General features: G+C 39.9%; 1 protein-coding gene across 2 annotated transcripts in view; it reads left to right on the forward strand.

The window, feature by feature from the left end:
• The window catches only part of UNC5C (unc-5 homolog C (C. elegans)), a 605,975-nt gene that overhangs the window by 577,060 nt on the left and 8,990 nt on the right, over window positions 1-19,925 (forward strand). For both annotated transcript variants that reach the window (XM_006874688.1, XM_006874687.1), the window contains 2 exons: window positions 14,982-15,131; window positions 19,192-19,356. In XM_006874688.1, coding sequence (XP_006874750.1) covers window positions 14,982-15,131; window positions 19,192-19,356 — 315 coding nt within the window. The remainder of the gene's footprint in view (window positions 1-14,981; window positions 15,132-19,191; window positions 19,357-19,925) is intronic.

The raw sequence follows: 19,925 nt of genomic DNA on the forward strand, positions 1-19,925 counted from the left end.
TGACTGACACTGAATTTGTGGGTCGGAAGAACAGGTAACCATCTGTAGCTACAGGGTATGGATATGGTGACTTTACTTTTGAATACCTACTTACACGTATGATTGGCCTGCCAGCCAGTCAATGATGCTGTTAGTTAGGAATATGGGTGTGGCTCTCTGAACAGAGAAGAGATCTTGAGGTGCAAATTCAGGAGTCAACTATACAGCATTGATATTTGTCATTCACAGTTGTGGTGGTGGTGATGGTGATTGCATGCCATGGAGCTGGTTCCAACTCATGGACCCTGTATAAGGTTTCTGAGACTGTAAATCTTTATAGGAGCAGAAAGCCTCATCCTTACAACATGGAGCACCTGGTAGATTTCAACTATTGACTTTGTAGTTAGTAGCCCAGTTTGTAGTCCACTAGGCTTCAGAGAGAATACCTGGACAGAGTTAATTCTGAATCACAGCAACCCTGTAGGACAAAATAGAACTGCCCAGGGAGTTTCCAAGGCTATAGTCTTTACAGAAACAGTAAAGACTGACAGATCTTTCCCTCCTGGAGCAACTGGTGGGTTTGAACCACCAACCTTACAGACTTAATAAGCTTAGCACTTACCTTCTGCTCCACTAGGGCTTCTTCAAGGGAGATGAGAAGGAGAAAATTAGAATAAAAATAATAAACATCATTAAGTGCCTTCTCTGGGCTGGTCAAGATTCTAAACTTTTCATATTAATTCATTTAATCTTTGCAACAACCTTATAGAATGCCATTATCCCCATTTTATATATGGGCTACCCAAGGCACTCTGGTAGCATAGTGGTTACGAATCGGGCTGCGAACTGCAAGGTCAGCCGTTTAAAACTACCAGCTGTTCCATGGGAGAAAGATGAGAGTTTCTGCTCCCGTAAAGATTTACAGCCTCGGAAACCCTGCACAGGGTCGCTATGAGTCAGAACCAACTCCACGGCATATAACAACAACAACCCAAGGCACAGAAAATTACAATAAGTTGCTCCAGGGAGCAGACTTCAACCTAGGTAGCCTGACTGCGGTCTGGCTGTCCATTCCTACACCATGTTACTTGAAGTGTCTTACCTTAGAGCAGAAGGTTCAGGGAGAGCCCTGTCATTTCAGAGGAGGAGGAAGGGCAGCCAACAAAGGAGCTAAAGAAGACTGAGCACCCATAGGAAAAAAAGGTGTGTGAGGGAGAAAAACATATGTACAGGAAGCCAAGGGAGGAAGTTATTTCTAAAACTCAGCATATTTCCTCCTGAAATATCACAGTGTAATTCTGAGTCATAAATCCTGAGTGCTGCAGGCTGGATCTCCTGAGAATCAAGTTCTAGGAGAATAGAATGCAGGGAAAAAGTAGACACAGGCAGGCTAACTGGGAGCCTATTGCATTCATCCTTTTCTCATAGTAGATTATAACAAGATGGTAACGGCCCTGGATATGTTTTGATGGTTCAGCCTGCAGAATTTTCTGATGTTGAATAAATGATGTGAACACACAAGCCTAGTGTAAAGCTTAAGGAGATTTCTTTCATATTGCTTGCAAATGTGATACTTCTAAGACCCTGTCAAGATAGAAGTCTTTCTCAGCTTTCAATTCTTTTTTAGGGAAAACTATATCTGTAAGGAAGACATAGAGTCTGATGAAGGCAAAGCTTTTGAACAAATCCAAGAAAAATCATTTCAAAAATCATACCATGGAAGACTTACATCATATTTGAAATTTTGAATGCATGTGTTTTATGTTTACACATCTAGTACTTCTATTTAAGTACCCTTTACCCCTCATTGAAACACACAGATCTATGCAAAGTGTAGTATTTTATGAAGTAATTTTGATAACTTTGATTGGTGGAAAAGAACTATGAACTGTGAGCACTGAGAAAAACTGATGGGCCGGTTTAAGTGGCAAAAACTGCCCAAGAGTAGGTTGTATCATGGTCAACGCTTTCCAAATAGACATTTATAAATTCTATGCATCTGGGGATCCGGCACTTAGCCTAAAACAAACATGAATTATGGATGAGGCTTTCTTGAACCTCATGGTCTTTTAATAATGCAGAAATACCAAAATTCTACTTATAGGTAAACGGCCTATCCAACATACTGAAGAGACAATTAGTTCAGTCACGCTAGTACTGCTTCACGCCCACATTTCAATTGGAACCTTGGGGCTGATTAACTCCAAAAGGCCCTTCATTACTAAACCCTGCCTTCTTGGCAATCTGCCTGCTAATGTTCCTGCCAATCTTTCTCCCGTCTCCCTGGTTCTCTCATTGCTAGTACCCATAAATACTATCTTTTGCATAACCCTTCTCAAATACCTCCTCTTCTTTCATACTCCCTCCATTCTTGTCTCACAGTCTTCTTTAATCTGTAGTTCTCTATCTTAGACTCAGGTGAGAAGTTTTTAAAAATCTAATGTATGTCAGCGTCCCTCCCCAGAGGTTCAAATTTAAATGGCCTGGTTATTGGGTATTTTAAAATGCTCTTTATGTATTCTATTGCATGACCTATGTTAAGAATGACTGTTCTAAATTCTTTTCACAAATCTGTTGGGAAATTTAATTCTGCGAAGAACATAGAATTTCTTACTTTATCATACCATTCCCTCTCCCATTCTTTCACCTGCTCACATTAACTGCCATGGGATTTGTCAGGTACCACAACATCCCTCACAATCTCAGCAGTGAATGACACACACACACACACACACACACACACAGCAGGAATAGCCACTGGGGATGAGATGTATAAGCTAAGCTAAGAAAAATGTTCTTATACATCTCATCCCCAGTGACCATCCCTGGAACATCATTCTACTTCCTAAGCAAGATCTTTCTCTTGCTGCTCACTTGCCATTTCAGTTCCTCTACATATGGACCACAGACCTCTAAATTTCCTTCCCACAGCTGTACTTGCCTCATGGTCTTCTTTTCCATCCATTTACTCCCACTACTCAAGTTCAATGTCACCACTTAAATCACATTACCTTTGTCCAAGTGTATTCTAGACCCTTCACATCCACTCCATATTATCTGTCTGCCAGTGTTGACATGTCTCAGATTTCATCTTCATTTGTAATTGCTCTGCTCCCAAGATATGTAAAAACTCGACTTTTATGATCACAGTCACCCTACCCTCTCTTTTTCTCCCACAAGGTGCACAGAAACTGTCCTTTGTTCTGAAGGCGGTCTTCCTCCAATCTCCCCAAGTCTCTTTGTCCACAATCCCTAATCTTACCTATGTTTATAGAGAACTTGATCCTATGCTTAAATCTCTTGTCATCGTGAGCTGTTGTGTGTTTTTATAATATCCACAGTTAATAATAGATAACCTCTATTAATTCAGTTAGTATACTGAGCAAATAATCCGAGAAACTGGATTATATGAAGGAAAATGTGGCATCGGGATTGGAGGAAGACTCATTAACAACCTGCAATATTCAGATGATACAACCTTGCTTGCTGAAAGTGAAGAGGACTTAAAATATTTACTGATGAAAATCAAAGAGCACAGATTTTGGTATGGCCTGCCTTAATGCAAAGAAAACAAAAATCCTCACCGCTGGGCCAATAAAAAACATTCATATAAATGGAGAAATGACTGATGTTTTCAAAGACTTTCATTGTGCTCAGATCAACCACCAACACTCATGGAAGCAGCAATCAAGAAATCAAACAACATACTATATTAGGAAATTTTTCTGCACAAGACCTCTTCAAAGTGTTCAAAAGCAAAAATTTCAGTTTGAGGATTAAGGTACACCCAGCCCAAGCCATGTTATTTTCAATAGTCTCATATGTATGTGGCAGGGGAACAATGAATAAGGAAGACCATAGAAGAATCGATGCATTTGAGTTATGGTGTTAGAGTAGAATATTAAAAGTACCATGGGCTGCCAAATGAACAAATAAATCTATGTTGGAAGAAGTACAACCAGAATGCTCCTTCAAAACCAGAATGGGAAGACTTCGTGTCTCATACTTGGAACGTATTTGGAGGGACTAGTCCCTGGAGAAGGACATTATGTTTGTTAAAGTGAAGGGTCAGCAAAAAAGAGGAAGTGATGGAATGGCACAGTTGCAGCAGCAATGAGCTCAAGCTTAGCAACAATTGCGAGATTGGTGTCAATGGGACACTGTTTTGTTGTGTTGTGCATCCGGTCACTATGAGTCAATGCCGACTCAATAGCGCCTAACAACAACAAACAATGACAACCTCCAATAAACAAGTTCTCCATTTCTACTTCTAAGGTCTTGAATTGCTATTAAAAATTATAAACTTCTGACTGGATGTATTTTACCCTCACAATAGCAGATCTAAACTATGCCACCAGTACTTCTCCATGACACTTTTATTTACTTTTTCTTGACCCATTAGGCTTCACACAGTAGCTCTTATAACTGTCTTCCCCTCTGCTCAAGTCCTTGGTTATGTTACAGTTGCCTTAGTGCTTAGTAATAACACAACTTCTATTGTATCAGTCGATGGAAGATCCCACAACTGCCATTCTTTATAGCTCAAAACCTCTTACTTCCACTTCTATTTACTGTTAAGAAAAAATAGATCCACAGCCTTGTAATTCCTCTACCATCGTTATCTCCAGCATATCAAATATGCTCTTAAATAGGTCTTTCAGGACTTAATGTTTATTCAGACTTGATATTTTCTCATAATCATTGCCATGCAGTGGGGATGCTTGCCGAATTGCAGTAAAGCTCATAGAAGCATTGAACTAGTGCAGGTATGGAAGTTCTGTGGAACATTCATTCATGGGTAACAAATTTACCCAAAACTTTCCTCATGAGCTACTAGAAAAAAATAATGTGACTCAAATTCTGGAGTCGAACTTATCAAAAAATTTAATAGCCATTTTTTACCATAATGTGGCAATTTGTCCATGTGAATGAAAAAGAAGAATCCTCTCCATCAGTCGGTCTCAAGCAATTCTGATGCATGCTTTTATCTCCTCAGCCCTTTCTGTGAGTATGGCAGCTTTTGTAACAATTTCCATGAGTTTTGTTAAGCCTGTGGGCAAAAATGGTCACCTGAAACTTAAAAGTTGTGTTTAGCAACTTAGAAGCATTGATGTAGAATTTGAATGCTGGTGGTGACTTTCAGAGTAAAAGTCAAGGCTGATGGGAGACAGTGGAATTCTTTTATACTCCTTTCAGGAAGTTGGATTTTTTTTTTTTTTTTTTTTACTGTACATGTGTTTGAAGGACCAGTGGGAGCACCACTCAAGTTGAATTCACGTGAAGAGCTAAAGATGTTGAAAACTGTGCAAGTGATTTGAAAGCAATTTGGTGCTCAACTAGAGAGGTCAAGTCTATTGAAATGATGAAATGATTGAGTTTGTTGCATCTCAGTTTTCATCTCTCTTCTTCATGTGATTAATGTGTTTTCCTTTCATTATTTGGAAAGATGTAGATTTTAGGGTAAATCGACCAGGAATTTATGGGTAACAGGGTTATAGTTAAAGTAAGTTTAAAGATATCCAACAAGAAACATATGTCTATATGGAAATAAATCATTCCTGCTCCACTGTCCAAAGGGTTCAATGTATAAGGTTCTCCTTTCATGATAAAGGGGTATATGCTAAACCCTGAGATTCTAAACCTAAAAGAGTAATTATTTGCATATAATATGGACAGTAGGTGTTTAATGAATTTCTGACAAATATGTATGTGATATAAACCAAATACTGAGCATAAACATTGTCTGACTTTATTTATATAGTCAGTTAGCATGGAAAACAACCTTCTTGGGATTAATTCAATTTAACATACCCTAACCAATAAACAACATTCTTATCAATGGAGAAAAGATTGAAGTTGTCAAGGACTTCATTCTTCTTGGATCAACCATCAACACTCATGGAAGCAGCAGTCAAGAGATCAAAGGACGTATTGCATTAGGCAAATCTGCTGCACAAGACCTTTTTTAAAGTGTTGAAGAGCAAAGATATCAGCTTGAGGGCTAAGGTGCGCCTGACCCAAGCCATGGTATTTTCAATAACCTCATATGCATATGAAAGCTGAACAGTGAATAAGGAAGATCATAGAAGAATTAACACATTTGAGTTACAGTATTGGAGGAGAATATTGAAAGTGCCATGGGCTGCCAAAAGAACAAACAGATCTGTGCTGGAAGTGCAGCCAGAGTGCTCCTTGGAGGCCAGGATGGCCAACCTTCGTCTCTCATGCTTCAGACATATTGTCAGGAGGGACCACTTGCTGGAGGAGTATATCATATTTGGTAAGGTGGAGGGTCAGAGAAAAAGAGGAAGACCCCCAGTGAGATGGATTGGCCAAGTGGCAGCATCAGTGGACTCAAACATGGTAGCAATTGTGAGGTTGAGGTTGGTCCAGGATCAGGCAGTGTTTCGTTCTATTGTCCATAGTCGCTATGAGTCAGTACTGACTCAATGGCACATAACAACAACAATCCAGACATTAGTATAATAACTCTACGAAATATTTTATTCACATATATATCTAATACATGTTTTCTAGAACAAAAAAAAATGAGTTTGAATTGCTATTAAGTTTTTCTCTGCTAAATGTATGGAAGGGAGCATGGTGTAGAAGGAAAGCTCAAGTTAGACTGACTATGAACACCAGTTTTGGAATTGATCAATTCTATACTCCTTGTCATCTAACCTTACTTTTTTGGACAGTGATTTAGTCTGCATCGGAGACCCTTTTAAGATTCAGTGGGATCTAAGTTATTAAATTTTCTGGCACAAAATAGGCACTCGAAAAGATAATGTGAATCATCCCTAGTTGAACATTTAGACTGCAGTAGCATTTGGAAGATAATGTCTCCACAAAATATTAAATCTAATTATGATTGAATTGTGGAGTGAGTTTCAGGCTTTATAACTGGCTAATTTGTCAGCTGTTTGGAGACAGGGATCCTTTTGGCACTCACAAGTTTATCCTATCTTTACCATCTTCTCATGAGATTTGACCCCAAAACTATCATACATCTGGGAAATGGCCTACCATGTTAAATTTATTGTTGAGAAAGAAAGAAAAGAAGACAGAATAGAAGTGATAGAATAATCACCACCACCACCACCCAAAAAAGGTCTGTACCACAATCTCTAGAACTTGTGACCATCTTATTTTACATGACCAAATACAGATATAATTAAAAGTGTAGACCTTGAAAGGGGGCATTAATAGGGTGGACTCAATGTAATTACATGGATCCTTAAAATGGAGACCTTTTTACATCTATGATCAGAGAAGAAGATAAATATGCTGTTGCTGGCTTTGAAGATGAAGGAAAGGGACCAGGGCCAGTCTATAGGTGCCAGAAAAGACAAAGAAACAGTATCTTACCTAAAGCCACTGTCAAAGAAGGCAGCTCTGATTTTAGCTCAGTAAGATGCATGTTGAATTTCTACAGGGCTCTAACAAATTAGTCTTGTTGTAAGTAAGTAAGTTATTACACATCTAGTAATTTCTTATGACAGCAACAGAAAACTCTAGTAGAGAAGTTAACAAAAAAGAGAGAAAGAGTGTATTAATGGGAGAAAAGAAATACAAGATGACTTCAGAAGCTCTAGAACAATTTCTAAGTCCTATTCCTAATACATAGATGTGGAAATAACCTTTTCTACAAGGTTCATAATGAGTCAGAATCAACTCAAAGGCAACTGGGTTTGGCTTTTTGCTCAGAGGTATCCAAGTGACGTGGTCACTTCCCTGAAATGCTGTCATTTGGCACCTTGCTTTAAAAGTTTCACAAACTGCCCTGAATTAGCAGCTTGGAACTGGCAGCTCATGACCCAGAATCCAAGGCGGCAGCAGCTGTGGGAGCAGCAGGCAGAACCCTAGAAACTAAGTAACTTGACAGGGAAGTGTTTGCAAATGGTCACAGGAGTCAGGCCTTGTTATTATTAGGGATGAAGCCAGGCAGACAGACTCAGGGGGAGAGCAAAGCACCCCACGGGGAGCACAGGAAGGGACAGCAGCCAACGTGAAGGGGGCACTGCTAACAGTCAGATGCTCCCTACTGCCTGGCTCTGCAGTCTGGTGGCCCCTGGAAAAAAACACATGGGGAGCAGAGAGAAGCTGAGCTGAAATGCTGGCAGCAAGCAGAAGAGAAGGTTGGCTGTTCTCCTGGTGTCTGCTTTTGTGGCGTGCAGACCCACAGCTGTGAGGGCTACAGTGATGACCACCACAGCAGCTAAGAGAAATTTCTTATTCCCAAACAACAAGGGCAGTTTCCACAGAATTAAAGAATGAATAGGAGCAAAGTAGTCTCTGGAAAATCTAATGAGAGATGTTTGGAGTTTTTGTTTGTTTTAACCCCAGTCACTGCAACCAAGGAAGGATGGTTATTTGAAATTTAACATATGTGACATGTTGAATGCTTGCTGTTTCATTTCTAAATGACTTTGGATGTGGAGTGGGTACATGCTGCTGAAGTCGGAGAAGGTGAAGACAGGTCTCAAGCAGTACAATTTGGTCTTCAGTGTTCACTCCACTGCCACCGACAGTGTGCAGAGGCCTACTTCACGGAGCAAGAAAAAGCTGAACCAAACACAAAACTTCTAGAGTTACGAGTCTGTCTGCTGTTTCATTGATGGTCTGTTGTGCTCTCAGTTCCTGTGTAGTAACCTTAGTGGTTTCCAAAGGCTAGCTACCTCTACCTGCTCATGTTTCTGTTACTGATGACAGGCTCCTTGGTAGCAATAGTCAGCCACTTTATGGTTCTGTGTTTCAGACCAATAACATCCAGAGGCAATACCAAGAACCATGCAAAGCAAAATAAAGCAAAGCCCCAATCTAACCTCCCTCTGACCTTCTCTCCCAGAAGAGATATTAACAGACTGTAAGAGATTTAAGTTTAATCATTTGCTCCCTCCTTTCTCCACCTGGTAAGAACATTGAAGAATACTGAAAGAATGGTTGGGAAGTATTTTGAGAGAAGAAAAGAAAGAAAAAAAGGAAAGAAGGAAGAGCAGAGGAACAGAGGAAGGAAGGAAGTGAGGAAGGAAAAAAAGAAAGAAGCTAAAGGCTATCTAATCCACAAATAAGATCATCATCTCTTAAGGAACTGCAAGCTAAAATGATGACTCCAAGAAAGAAAGAGGTGCAAATCAGAATAGGGGTGAGAGAATGAAGCAACTTCTGGTACAGGATTTGGATGGGTGTAAGATGTCGATGAGCATAGGACATGGGTAAGCACTGGACATGATGACCAGGGCCTAGGTATACTGGGCTCATCAGCCAGTATTCTGCAGCAGGTCGGTGCTGCCCTGTGTCTATAACTGAGCTGCAGTCTGGACTGTGTGGGAAGAGACTTGTTACATTCTTAGCAATATGCTTCAAGCATCTTGGTGTATGTGGCCCTGTTGCCTGTGGGTTCCCAGTGGGTAGTTGTGTAAAACTGATTGTTGCTGTATGCTGTTGAGTTGATTCTGACTCACAGCAACCCTGTGTAGGATTTTCAAGACCAGCTGGTGGTTTGAATTGCCAACCTTAGTTTTAGCAGTCTAGTGTTTATCCTACAGCCCACACCAGGGCTCCTTAAACTGATACTTAGGGAAATGATCTGAGGCTTGGGAAGACTGGGAGGAGGAAGAGAACAAGGGAAGTAAAGGAAGAAGATAGAGTCTAACTCTCTCAGTAATGCAGAGCAAGTATTTCTGGGGTTAGAAAACCCAGGGTGGAAGAGTTGTATCTTGTACAACTCCTTTCTCCTTCCTTTCTCTGTAAGGCCTTAATGAGGGCAGATCCTATCATTTACGAGCCTGGGAGAGTTCTGGGTACAGGCCAGAGGTGCTCACTATGTATGCACGAGCCTTTAAAACAGCTTGGATTTATTATGGCTCTTAAGTGGCCCAGGCTAATGGCTTGGCATGGATAATGTCTTGGTTTAATTGGTTATTGTGAAAGCTCCTTGTTCCTACTGTGGAATCCCTTGTCCCTGCCTTTTGAGCAATCTCTTACAGACTCCCTGAATCAATACGGCCCTCACTCAGGGTTGGCCCAGGAGTCTGCTTTGGAGGTAACTGCTGTATTAGAGAAGGAAGCCCAGCCCACAGGATTGCTCATGTCCCCAGAGGCACCAAGCTCTGGTGCAGAGACCCTACTCCTAGTAACATGATGACTGGGGTTTTGATGTGTGTCTATAGGTGCTTGTTGACATGGAAGGATAAACTAGAAACACATCTGTTAATAACAGAATTCAGAGAAAATCTTTCCAGAGTCTATGAGAGGAATGTGGATAGAACTATACCAGGAATCAGAAGCTGACCCCCTTTTCAGATCAGCAATACAAGTTCATTAAAGCAATAGGTAGATTCACCCAGAGCCAAAACAAGTCACTGAGATGGAAAATACTGCAAGTAGGACAGAAAACCTTTGTGAAGGAAGGTGACATTTATATTGCTGAAAACAAAGAGCCTAGATGATCCTAATTCCAATTTTGGCATTTCTTTCCTAGGTCACATTATATGTCTAACGTTCTCCTAAATCTTTTGACCTTAAAATATTTGTTCTTATTCTCTCTCAAGTGGTGTGAAATAGCCTAACCTTTGTGATCCAAAAGGAGTCTGTTTAGAGGCTGTTTTAGAGGGCAGGACATTATGTAGTAACCACCTATTTACACGTCAGTCTCTGCTCAGTGACCATGAACAGTTTTAGGCAGGGACAGGGACTTACTTGTCTGTGTGTCCCAGAATCTGACATCCTGGCTCCTCATAGTGTATCAGCAATGTCGAATGGATACTCAGAGGAAGACTAAGGAGAGGAAAGCACTTAACCTGTGAAGTCATATTTTATTGATTTGTATGTCTGTTATTTTTTATGCACTCATACTTATCTGCATTATATGTATAATGCCTGAAATGATTTCATGCAAAGGAATTCAGAAAATCAAGCTTTGGGAATCCAATTTACACCATATTTTAAAGCAGGATCTGCTGTAACATATCACAAATGATAACCATAAAAACACATAGTAGAAGCCTAATGATCTGATGAAATGGGTTTGCTTCATCTGTCTTCTACAGCAGGCTTATTTGTATATGGGATTCAGTGTAGGTTGCAGGTTTTCCAGGTTTTAGATTATTTTGGTTTCCATGGACTTGTTTATATGTTGATTCTAATATTTTTAATTACTTTGGTTATTGTCTTCTCCTTTACTTTTGTTATCTTTGCTTATAATTAAACAATCTGAATATGATAATACCTGTTGCTACTGTTCAGAAAAATAAGTATTAAATGTAAGTTGTATAGGAATTTTTCATACTGGATCATTTCTCCCCATGATACTAGGGAAAAGATGGCAGCTTGAACTAGCAGACCTAAAAGTGGAGAGGCTTAGTTCATACCCTGTGAGCCATTGTGGTGCAAGGAGACAAAATTAGTACTGCTGTGATTACTTTAGCCCACAGTTTTAATGTTATGTGTAATTTGTAATGTAGAGCTATATTGATTCATTAGTATAGGAACATCATTTAGAAATAAAGAAACATTGCTTTGAGTGCATTAATCATTGGCACTACCAAGGACATCAACTTGAGTTTTTTGGTTTGTTTTATGCATTCAAATAAGCTTAAAGACCTCTGCTCTAGGCACGGATGCATCCTGTTTTTCTTAAGTGCCTTCAAGTCAGTTCCAACTCATAGCGACCCTACAAGCAACAGAAGAAATCCTGCCCAGTCCTGCACCTCACTCACAATTGCTGCTACTCTTGAGCCCATAGTTGCTGCTACTCTGAAAATCCATCTCATTGGGGGTCTCCCTCTTTTCCTCTGTGCCTGCACTTTACCAAGTGTGATGTCCTTCTCCAGGGACTAGTCCCTCCTGATAATATGTCCAAAGTATAAGAGACAAAGTCTGACCATCTTTGGCTTCTAAGGAGCATTCTGGTTGTACCTCTTCCAACACAGATTAATTTGTTCTTCTGGCAATCCCTGGTACTTTTAATATTCTCCTCCAACACCATAATTCAAATGCATCAATTCTTCCGCAGTCTTTCTGATTCATTATCCAACTTTCACATGCATTTGAGGCTACTGAAAATACCATGACTTGGGTCAGGCACACTTTAGTCCTCAAACTGACATGCATACATCTTAATGGGCAGCATGTATTTCACCAGGGTACATGTTTAACTAGAAGACTTAAAAAGATCTAGTCTTTCTCAGTTTTATGCAGCTTCACTGTTAACTCCAGTTTCATGTAGAGCTGGAGAGTGTAATAATATGGAAAGAACATGTTCTCTGACCCTATTCCATCCCCTAAACCAGGCCTTATCATCCTAAAAATGGCACTGGACTTGACACATCTTCCCATAAAAAAGAGACCTTTGAAGTTAGCCTCTTTTCTCACTAGAGAGGACATTGCTAAAGAAACCAAGGACGGACTGAGCATTATTTTTAGGCTAACTCCAACCCAGACTTTGGAATAGAGACATAGTATTAGATTTCTTGACTTCAAGGTCATGGCCAATAGGTGGTTTGGGTTTTGTTTTTGTGTTTTGTTTCCAATGATGTCCCCTGCCAAGAAAACTGATAATGCTCTCCACATTCTCTTGCAGTCTATGTTGATTGTAGGAATGGGGTGTGGATTATTCATTGTTGGGTACAATTACCTCCCAGAATACAATGAATCTTCTTTTAGACATCCCAGGGAGATAATTTGGACATAATGAAGATCTATAGTAATCAGATAATTACTATCGATTGCTCTTTAGACGTCTTGATGAGGTAATTAGGGCATACTGGAAAGAAGCTAGAACTGATTGATTGGCATGACTGTAATCTCAAAGATTTCTAATTATGTTTCTTTTCTTCTAATGGCTTATAAACAAACATCATTTTAGCTTTAGAATTTGTCAGGTGCCAGGTTCACTGGGAACATCAGCTTTCTCTATTATGCTAACTAGACACCAAACATGATCAACATAAGCTTATTATGCCTTCCTGCTGAAGCAAAAGAAACTGCAATTAACCCTCACTTTCCTTTTTCGTCTTCCTTTTCCACATGGCTGGATTCTTGTTGAGGAATGGGATATGCAGTGTTTTGGGAGGCTATTCTGTGAAGAGCATGTGCAACTTTGGGCTGGATGGATCTGTTTGGCCTACTGGGGCCCCTCAGAGTCCGCTGAGCTTCAGGCAAAGTGATGCTAGGGCATTATGACATAGCATATGTGTCTAGTTGGTTGACTGTGGCTGGTGACTGGTTGGCTGCTGAAGGTGCTGTCACAAGTAATAGCTACTCATCAGCAAGCAATGTTAAATAGCAAGTCAATACTTTTAGGCAGCTGGGCCATGTACATCTCTACTTCAATGTGCTATTGTCTCATCTCTTCCATTAGACACTAATTAGAGGAGTCCCTGTCCAAGACCACATTCCACATTATCCTAATATTTCCTACATTTTCTAGTGGACTGATACAAATATTATGGATGTTAAAAACCACTTATAGAAGCGGCTTGAAATGAGATGCGTACCTTTACTCAATGATGTTGGTAAGTTCCATACCTACTGGGAGACATGTGCATAGGTTGGCATTCATTCAGCAAATGCAAAGTGGATGTATGCCCTGGTATAAAGCCAACTAGTTCGCATATTAACAGTTCTCCACTGTGACCCATTTGTGTTTGGTTGCAGGTTGGTAGGTGTTCAATATATTTATGAGTAATTAAATGAATATACACTTGCTTTATTAAAGTTCAAGTATTCTGTTAAAATTCATCTGACAATTAAATTATTTGACTTTTATATTTTTATAAATCTATTAATTTAATGAACCCTAATAATAAAAAAGATGATAATTTGCCCCCATATTTGGGTCACTAACTCTGGTAGCGTAGTGGTTACGAATCGGGCTGCGAACCTTAAGGTCAGCGGTTCGAAACTACCAGCCGCTCCGCGGGAGAAAGATGAGGCTTTCTATTCCCGTAAAGATTTACACCCTCGGAAACCCTGTACAGGGTCGCTATGGATCGGACCCGACTCGATGGCACTTAACAACAACAACAACAAACACTTTAGAAACACTGGAGGAGCAGAGCGCATGGGGAGGACTCAGACAGCAAAGGAGGGATGGGAGATTTTGTTCATTGATAACTGAGTTTGATACTGTTTGGATAATTGCAGCTGTCATTGGAAATGCTTCATTAACTCCCATTAACTAGCTTGAGAAATGGAAATATACATAGAATTCTTCTTTGTGCTACATCTTTATAGAGTAAGAAAAGTTACATAGCAAGTTTTTGATCAAGCACAATTCTTGAGAAATGAGATCGTCTTTTGAAAATCAATCGAAATAAATATTTAGTTCAACATTTGGTGCTGAAAATGTTATATTCAAATAATTTCCCCTAATAGGAGAGATGTAATGAGCTTGTTAGAAGAAAATGTATTTTTATATAATTGAGAATCATGGAATGAAGGCACAACACTTTTGTTATTTTATTTCTGTACTTGCAGAAACTTCAAGAAATTGAATTAAATGACTAAAGTATGTTCCAAAATTTTGTTTATTTGTTGGTTTTACCCGGTATAAGACATAACATGCATTTCTTTTCTTCTTATTTGCCGCTGACCCTAAAAGTAAATTACATATCTACTCACTTATCTGTCTTTTTTATTTTTCTTTTAATTGGGGTTCTTCCAGTTTGGGAATCTGATCAGTTTCTTGTATTCAGTTAAATAAATATTCCACTTGTCAGTCAGGGTGTGCAGACGGTGCTCAATTTGCTCACAGCAGTGTGAAACAGATTGTTAAATCATACTTAACTGCCAGTAGGATCCAGACTGATCCTAAAAATGGCAAAGGCCTCAGTTGGAAGGTCTGGAGGCTACTGGAAGAGGAGTTCGTGATGTTGCACACATTACGTCTGGTGTTCTAAAAACTCAGTGAAGAAGAATACTCATTTTTGACTATTGAATTTGATGGAAGTAATTGTCATTCAATAATTTGCTTTTGGTTTGGGATGTCATTGTAGGAAGTTTTGCAGCTCGAGAGACAGATGGGAGGACAGCTTCTAGAAGAACCAAAGGCTCTTCATTTTAAAGGTAGCACCCACAACTTGCGCCTATCAATTCATGACATCGCCCACTCCCTTTGGAAGAGCAAATTGCTGGCTAAATATCAGGTAAGTGTACTGTGTGAGTCCTGATGTGGTGCTGTGGGTTAATGCGCTGGACTGCAAAGTTGGTGTGAACTGAAAGGTCTGCAGTTCAAGCTTGCCAGCCACTCCTTGGAAACCCTATACAAGGTTGCTGTGGGGTTCGGCACCGACTCAACAGTACTGAACAACGACAGCAACAACTCTAACATTGAACTAAAGGCTTGGCGATAGCTGCAATGAAGAGGAATAAAATGATATAGATGTGAGAAATCTCTTCACCTGAAATTAATCTTAAATCAGTACTTAGTTCCTCTAAAATAGTTTTTAGAACAAAATGGCTTCAAAACATTCAAAAATGGAATAAAAGATCATTGTATTTTTCCAACAACTTTTTTGAAGCCCCCTCATAGTTATTTTTAAGGGAAGCCTCTTTTCTTTTAATTCTCCTCATATAAGTTTATTAGCCTTGTCTTAGTTTCAGTAAATAAAAGACTTCTGACTCCATCATCTCTAAATTTTCAGAGAGAATTTTTGCATTGAATTGATATAAACAGTCTTGAAAAACAGAACATAGTTATGTCACATGACACAAATTAAGTTTTAACCTTGCTAAGAGTAATTTTATATTAGAAACTTGAAGAAACCACAATATAGGAAGTAAAATAGCATTAAAGCTAGTCAGAATCATATTAAATCAGAAGCATATAGGTCTCAAGTCTCATGTTATGCACCTGTAGGAAAATCCCAGGCCTCTCAAGCAGTTTCCACCTCTTCTACTGTCAGTCAGCCTGAGCTCCCAGGAGACTCTGCTTTGATGGGATTTCTGTCTAATACCTAGTCCTGGAGATCCAAGCACATTTCTAAATGCTTCGAATACATGCCTAAACACATGCAAATCCAATCCCAAGTCCCATCACTGTCCTAATAGAAGTCAGTGACTAGAAGAAGTGAAGGGAAGACTTTTGTGGAATTTTATAGCAGTTGTAGAATAGAGGAAAGAAGAAAGCAGAGATATAATAAGAAAGTCAAAAGCCTGCTCTCCTGAAGCAAGTTCTAACAAGCAAGAGAGTTGGCCATACAAACCCATCAAAGCTGATGACTATTAACTCATAGGGTTATTTTCCAAAATTTATGTTTAAGTCCCTGACATCTGCAAGCAAAAATAGAGCTGAAATCTATCCCTTTTATAAACAAGCATAATGAAAACTACTATTTTAACTATAATGACATGTGATACTAGTTACAACTAACCTTGGTTGAGTTCTGTAGGGAGCAAAAACAGATTGTGCTGTGTTGTTGTTGTTGTTAGGGGCTGTTGACCTATGCACTGCCTGGTACAGCACCATCCTCACAATCGTTACACTTGAACCCATTGCTGCTGCCGCTGTACCAATCCATCTTGTTAGGTCTTCCTCTTTTTGGCTGGCCCTGCACTCTACCTAACTTGATGTCCTTCTCCAGGAATTGGTCCCTCCTCATAGAAGTCCTGGTGTGGCATTGTGGGTTAATGTGCCAGACTGCAAAGCCTTTTGAACTACAAGGTCAGTGGTTCAAACTCACCAGCTGCTCCTCGGAAACCCTATACAGGGTCGCTATGGGTCTGAACTGACTCGACAGCACTTAACAACAACATAGATAATATGTCAGAAGTATGAGCGATGAAGTCTTGCCATCTTGGCTTCTGAGGAGTATTCTGACTATACTTTTTCCAACACAGATTAGGTGTGTTTTTTTTTTCCTAGCAGACCATGGTGCTTTTAATATTCTTCTCCAACACCACAACTCAAATGCATCAATTCAACTACGGTCTTCTTAAAGACTCTAATATTAGCCTAAAGGCTAGTGGTTTGAAGCTACCCAGTGGTGTTGTGGAAGAAAAGGCTGGGTAGTCTATTTCTAATAAGAACAAAACCCTGTGGAGCAGTTCTGCTCTGTGAGTCACAGGGTTGCCAGGAGTTGAAAATCACTTGACAACAACTAACAGCAGCCTTGGCTAAGAACTTACCATCTCTGCAAAATACTGTTATGCACTTTGGTTTTATATTCTTTATGTGGCGGTGGTGGTGTGGGTTAATGCATTAGACTGTAAAGTCGATTTGAACCTTAAAGTTGGCGGTTCAAGCTCACCAGCCACTCCTCAGAAACCCTATAGAGTGTTGCTAGCGGTGGTCGGAACCAACTTGGTGGCGCTTAACAACAACACCATATATAAGGAAATTGATGGCTCTGTGGGCTAGGCATTGGGCTGAAAAGTTCAATAACCACCAATGGTTCTGCAGGAGAAAGATGACACTGATTTCATCCAGATTTAGAGTCTTGGAAACTCTACATAGGGTCATTGTGAGTTGGCAGTGGGTTTGGGTTTTGTTTTCTAGTTTAACTCCAGCAGATATGTAAATCCGGTCTTCTGTTGCTTATTGTTTTGCAGATGTGGAAACTGAAGCCTGGAAATGTTAAGTCTGCCCTAAAGTAAGAGGAGGCTGTGCTCCTTCCTACAAGATAGGGCTGCAGACCCTCTGCTCTTAACTGCCGTTCTCTTCTATTTATTGTACACCAATAGTTTATTGTCTTTTATTACAGAGTCTAGAATGAGATCTCTTGTTGTTGTTGTTGTTGCTACGTGGCATTGAGTCTGTTCCAATTCATAGCAGCCGTGCGTAAGGTTTGCAAGGAGCAGCTGTGAATTTGAACTGCCGACCTTGAGGTTAGCAGCCCAGTGCTCATCCTATAGCACAACACCAAGACTCCTTGAGATCTCTTAGAGATGGTCTAAAACCACACCAAACCTCTTGCCATCAAGTGGGTTTTACACATTGTAGCCCACCATGAATTTGAGAGGAGAACTGCTTCATAGGGTTTCCTTGGCTATAATCTTTGTAGAAGCAGATCAACAGACTTTTTTTCCATGGCGCTGATGGGTGGCTTTGAACTGCCAATCTTTAGGCTACTTGTTGTTGTTGTTAAGAGTCAGTTCCTGCAAAGGGTTTGAATGGAGCAGCTAATGAGTTTAAACCGCCGATTTGTGGTTAGCGTTGTTCCAGCACTTATTCGCTAGCGTCGCACTAGGACCCCTTTAGGCTAGTTGTTCTTGTTAAGTGCCAGCAAGTCAGTCCTGACTCAGAGCAACAATATATAGGGTTTCCGAGAAGCAGCTGGTGAGCTTAAACCGCCGACCTTGCGGCTCAAATCCATCTTGCAGTTCAGTGCATTAACCTACAGTGCCAATCATTTGTGTCACTAAGGACCTAGAGGAATTCGAGGCTTTTAAAAATGCAAGATCAAAAGGGCAACATTTACCTAGGGACAAAGTTCAGAAGAATTGGGAAGTAGGGCAGATTGGAACTAGGAAACACAGGGAGAAAGTGGGGTAACTGTTCTTACGTGGAGGGGATTACAATCATTGAGATGAAACAAAGTGTATGATTTGTTGAATGTAAAACTGATAATTTGCTCTGTAATTCTTCACTCAATTCACAATAAAAAGGCTTAAAAAAAATAGTAGGTCCACAGAGGTTTAATCCTTTTCTGGTGCAGAAGTTTTCTGTGGCAGCTTGTCTAGTCTATAGTTTTCCAACTGTAGTGAGTTTTGACTTTCTCCTCTACTGGGCAGAGAGAGGATATCCGTGTAAAAGAGAACTCTATCAGGGCATTCTCCATTAGATTTTCTTTGCTTTTCTCTGGAGTATCCCAGCAGGGATTCGTTTTAATGAGCAATGACCGGTGCATGTAGGTTTTATTTTGGGAATTTTCTAATTTTTTTTTTTTTTTTTTTAATCACCTGCAATGGCTCTTTTTTGTAAGTGAAAGTTACATTGCAGTCTGGTTAAGTGCTTGGACTCTGGAGGCGGATTCCCTGTGTTCAAATCTCAACTCTGCCATAACTAACTGTGTGGCTTTGAGTGAGTTCGTTAACATTTCCAGATCTCAGTTTGATTATCTGAAAAGTGAAGCAGAATGTATGTTAGCATAGGGCAGTTATGAGAATTAAGCGATTCAATATGTAAACTGAGAGGCAGCAGACTGTTATTTATTCTTCCTATTAATCTATCATTTGTGATTAATACTTAAACTTCTCTATTTTTAGGAAATTCCATTTTACCACATCTGGAGTGGGTCTCAAAGAAACCTCCATTGTACCTTCACTCTGGAAAGATTTAGCCTGAATACAGTAGAGCTGGTTTGCAAACTCTGCGTGCGGCAGGTAGAAGGAGAAGGACAGATCTTCCAGTTAAACTGTACCGTGTCAGAGGTAAGAAGTCCCTACCTGTCTCCGAAACCCTGGGAGAGAGGACCATCAGGACAAGGGATGGTGGCGGTGGCTGTTTGCAGTGGAATTGGTTCTGATTCATAGTCTAGGGTTTCTGAGGCTGTAAATTTTTACAGGAGCAGAAAGCCTCATCTGTCTCCTTGCAGTTAGCTGCCCAACTCAAAATCCACTTGCTGCCAGAGCACCTTCAGGAGAAGAAACAGTGTTAGAAAATAGGCATCTCAATCATATGGGAAATCCTGAAAACTTTCTAGCTATCTTACTTGTGAATAGAACAATATTTTTTTTATTATTGTCCAGAATTGTTTTGTGTTGTTTTTTTAATTTGAATAACTACAATAACAACACTAATATACCATGGCCGACGTGGTCAATACTCCTTTAATAAACCTAGAGAGCTAGATATATGGAGAAATCTAATGGAGAATCCATTTTGAAAATCACTAACTCTTATTTTTTATGACTTGAATTTAAGGGCCATGTTTAAACTTTTTGAAGCAGATTTGAATTTCAAATATAAAGTTTATTTTAAGGACAGTGTACATGGAGTG

The sequence above is a fragment of the Chrysochloris asiatica genome, unplaced genomic scaffold (genome assembly GCF_000296735.1).
Source record: "Chrysochloris asiatica unplaced genomic scaffold, ChrAsi1.0 scaffold00294, whole genome shotgun sequence".
NCBI lineage: Eukaryota > Metazoa > Chordata > Mammalia > Afrosoricida > Chrysochloridae > Chrysochloris > Chrysochloris asiatica.